Here is a 4,507-nt window from a genome sequence, read left to right as displayed (position 1 = left end):
AAAACAACCCTGTCTTCACACATTTCTAGCTTCCAAAAGCCTCGTACATAACAATCCACCTTTGACCTAAAGCCCAATTCCACAACTATTTGAGAAGGAAAGTACAAAATTACTTACGTGTCATAATTATCTCGAAATCCTTTTGCAAAGGGGTTGTGATCTATTTTCAGTTGCGTAATCTGGGAAAGAGAAAAAAAGATTATGACCTCACTTGCCTTACAGGAGGATTGGGTATTGAGGATATATCATCTGCCACCACTTACAAGGCTTTAAGGCCTCCAATTTCATCAAATAGCAAGGTTTCCGTAACAGAAAAATTCGAGGGAATGGATAGAAAGGAGAATTAAAAGAAAGTGTCATGAAAGTTATGAGGAACATGTTTAAATTAATCATGCCTAAAACTAAATCATTGCTTTCAACTGGCTCTCCCATGTGTTCTAAATTGCTTCAAATGCACATTTTAAAAATACTGTTACATTAAAATAGAAAATAAATAAATAAAATGCGGTTACACATAATGCACTATTCAGACAAAAATCTTTAAGGGTCACTTGAATTAATCAACAAAATTGTCTATTTTAAATGTTTCATTATATTTTTAAAAGTTGGTCGCTTCTGAGTCACAACCTGAAGAATCTACAAGTTGCATCTTAAAATCAGTTTTGTGTTTTGCAAATTTGCAAATGCTGAAGAGGTTCATGAGCTAGAAAACTTATTCCATAACCCACAGTAATTTGATTTATTGTAGTTTTTACATATATGAATGAGTGTTCTTTTGATCACTCAAAAAGTGATGTTTGTTTATTTCAGTCATCAGTTCTGAGACTTAAAAAAAAAATTTTTTTTAATTTTAGATGCCACAGCTTGCCAAGAATAAAATGCAGGGGGAAATCTGCTTGTTTTCTCAAAGGAAGAGGACTTTTAAAAAGAGAAAGAGAGATTTAAATCTGTCCTAGTTTGAGAACTAAATGAAAAATTCCAAAGAGAAAAAGCCCTGGAAATCCTGGCCGGTATGACCCGCGACGCAGACCAACAGGAAGCGTTTTTCTACGGGCTAGGTATTTAGGGAAGGAACGCAGCAGGCCCCGACCCCTACGCCTAAACGGCAAACCAGAGCCAGCTGTTCCTGATGTTAGTGTCCGAGCCGGATGGCCGGGAGTGTACCAGCAGGTGCCTGGAGAAGCGGGTGCCGCCCGCCGCGCGCCCAGCCCCAGGCCCCCTTACATCGGTGTTCTGGTAGGCGGTGACTGCGATGAACTGAGTCTCGGGGAAAGTGAATGTCTGCACGCGGCCGGGCTGGCTGGTGTCCTCCGTGCCGTCCTCGTTCACTTCCACCACATGCAGGCGGGGCTGGTACTTGTGCAAGGACTGTAAAACCACCATCTGTCCCGCAGAGAGAAAGGGGATCGTCGGGCGGTGGGTTAGCGCGGTCGGTGTGCGCGAGGCTGCGCGCCACGGGCCGCGCGGAGGCTGGCAGGAGCCCGCCCCCGGCTAACTGACCGCCGGACTCGCCTTGCTGATGACTGGGTAGCTAAGGCAGACCAGTCCGCTCTCCTCTGGGAGCAAGAATTTCCCGAGCACCGGGGAAGAACCAAACCCAACGGCCCGATCCTCAGGGCCCTTCTCCTAGTCCTCCTTTAGCGAGGAACAAAGATTTTCACGACCTGCAAATCCTGTCGTGTCCTTTCTCGAAATCAATCAAATATTTGCACTTGGGAAGGTCGGGAACTCAGGAATTGGGCAGGGGGCGAGGAGCACAACTTTATAGATTAATATAATTTTGGAGGATGAAAATAGAATTTTAAAAAGTCTTTTTAATGAAGCAAAGAAACATGTATCCAGTTTCTCATGCTGACTTAAACTAATGGACTGAATGTTAGAGAGGGACGCGCGTGTGTGAGTGTGTGTGTGTGTGTGTGTGTGTGTGTGTGTGTGAGAGAGAGAGAGAGAGAGAGAAAGAGAGAGAGAGAAACGAGTACTTGAGCCACTGACCTGCCCATTGTTGTTTGAAGCTCCTTTGTTGTTAGTAAGTTTTAATTTTCCAAAAGAGATTTCCTGGCGCATCCAGTGAGCCCCCGTGTTGGGGGAATCCGGATGCATATAGACCCGATTTCCTAGAGAAAGAAATACGTTGTTTACATATGCCCCGGGCACTACCCAGTCCCAGCTCCTCGCCACGTAGGACACACACACACACACTCACACGCGCGCGCGCGCGTACACACACACACACACACATACACACACACCTTATTCTACTGTGAAGCCCATTAGCTGGGGCTTTTTTAGGCCGCGCTTTCTTATTAACTGGGGATGATTAAAATAGCTTTTGCATAATCCTCCCCCTTCTAGCCGCTCAGTCTGTCCCCCTATCCCCTTGTTTCCTTTTAGAAGTCATTGGCCGATCGTTTTAAAAGTCGCTCGAGCCAGTCCACAAAAGGCTTTAATTAATCATTCTCACCTAAATAAGTGTCAGGAAAACGTGTTAATTGGAAGGACTTGCCTTGCACATTGGTGTCCGCTTTGCCGCAAGGAACCCATTTGCCTCCTTGAAACCTCCAGTGATTGGGATCCGCCAAAATCACATCCACAAAAATATTGTAATGAGCCGTGGGATCGAGACCAGAAATGTTAAAACTTAAAAAAGGAAACATGCGCCTATTTAAATTAAGGGGGGGGGGGAGAAAACAAGGGGAAAAAACATAAATGTTAAAGATTAAATGCAAGAAGCGCGGCGCCAGATAGCAAAGCAAAACTTGCTCTCGCAGCATTGGTAGCGAATGTTTGCTGGGTTAGAAAAGGGGTGGTGGGGGAGGAAAAGAAATGGGGCCGAAGTCGGGGAGATCGGCCGGTGAGCTGGATTGGAGAGTCGACAGGTATCACTGCCCAGGTGGAGAGCAAGGTTGGCGACCCGCATTTCCACCTGTCGTGCATCCAGGCGTGGAAGCGTCCCTCCCATCTATCTCTCTGCCGCTGGCCGGAGCTCTCCCTCTCCCTCTCTCTCTCCTCTCTCTCCTCTGGCCACTGACTGGCTTGGCTCTCTGACCACCTTTCTAAAGAGAGATCACCCCCCCACCCAACATCACCGCTGTGGTTCTACCTTCCACTTCCCCCTTTTCCAAAACCAGCCAACTCTAGAGCGCCTTCCACTCCGCTCCCGACCCCAAATTTTCGCGGCCGCGGCGGTCACAACCGGCGGTCACAACCCGGGTGCACTTGCTCCCGGGCCGCGCCTGGAGCAGAGGCAGCCGAGAATGTAGCATTACCTTCCCTGTTTGGTGATGATCATTTCCGTTTGGTGTCGATGAAATTTCAGCCAAAGGGGCCTGTTGCACAGGTATACCTGCGCTTTGCCGGGCACGAGCCCGGGCTGTGTGGAGGAGAACTGGTAGAACGGAGCTCCTTGGTAGGAGTGGCCGTACTGCTGTGGGTAGGGGTAGCCGGCCGCGGGGTAGCCCTGCGGTGAGGAGTTGGACAGGAGGCTGTTGTAGGCTCCGTTGGTGATGACTGGGTGGTGGGCCATGTAGCGGCTGGGGCTGCCGATGGAGAAGGCGGGGTGCGCGGGTCCGTGCTGGCCGGGATACGGGAACATGGCACTGGGAGCAGTGGCCGCAGACTGTGGCTGGCTAGACTGAGAGAGGAGGTAGCGATCTGCAGCAGAGCCATCGAAACTGTGACGAAGCTCAGAGACCCCGTCCAAGACAGGAGAGAGTTTACTTCTCTGGACGTCCCCTGGTGAGTCCTTGGAGTCAGGAAAATTGTCTGTATCTGACTGATTCGTCATCCCCCTGGTAATTTTTTTCAAAGGTGAACTTCTCTCCAGGTTGTCAGTGGTCGAGATAATGGGATGATCGTGCAAGACAAGCTCAGATCCGCCTGAATGTGGGTAACTGCTGCTCACATTGAGAAATTTCTTGGAGAGCATGATAGAAGGAGAAAGGCAGTGCTCCAGCTGCATAGCTCTAGAACCTGAATACTCGCCCTCCTGTCCCTGGTTTTAAAAGTCCTATTTATCATAAACTAGAAATCCACAGACCCCCTCACTAGACAGAAAGCACTTCAACCAGCAAATGCTTCTCAAAGGTTTGATTTACTTTTTTTTTTTTCCCTGGGAGAAGAGATTGGCCAATTGACACTATGCAGCAATCAGAAAAGGCTCACTTTTGATCTTGCTGCTTGTGCAGCCGATGAAACGGCTCCTGCCATTGGTTAACTGCTGACAGTAATTTAATTAGATAGACATTAATTAGGATAATCACCTGGCTTCTGGTCGCGACGATCATGGCAAATTGAAGGGGATGATTTTATTGTTGGCTTGGGGGGCGGGGAGGAATATGTGTTGGTTTTACGTGAGCACTGTTGTGTCACCTTTAAGCTTTGTGACCACTGCTTTAGGAAGATTCAAAGATGTGCAATTTACTAAACATTTTGTTACCTTCCCCCCACCTCCCTCCTTCTGAGCTGAGGGGCGGAGGAGGGAATTCGTCGATGCTAGGAGACTTTTCGG

At 48.2% G+C, this 4,507-nt stretch overlaps 1 protein-coding gene across 1 annotated transcript in view; it reads right to left on the bottom strand.

Moving 5' to 3' along the window:
* Positions 1–3,958, bottom strand: part of TBR1 (T-box, brain 1) — a 7,710-nt gene extending 3,752 nt beyond the window's left edge. The window contains 5 exon segments of the mRNA XM_025039246.1: positions 118–179; positions 1,225–1,383; positions 1,993–2,114; positions 2,504–2,658; positions 3,267–3,958. Coding sequence (XP_024895014.1) covers positions 118–179; positions 1,225–1,383; positions 1,993–2,114; positions 2,504–2,658; positions 3,267–3,958 — 1,190 coding nt within the window.
* Between the last annotated feature and the right edge of the window lie 549 nt (positions 3,959–4,507).

The sequence above is a fragment of the Pteropus alecto genome, unplaced genomic scaffold (genome assembly GCF_000325575.1).
Source record: "Pteropus alecto unplaced genomic scaffold, ASM32557v1 scaffold3, whole genome shotgun sequence".
NCBI lineage: Eukaryota > Metazoa > Chordata > Mammalia > Chiroptera > Pteropodidae > Pteropus > Pteropus alecto.
Note: the sequence above shows the minus strand (reverse complement) of the source record. Positions and strands in the feature narration are given on the sequence as shown.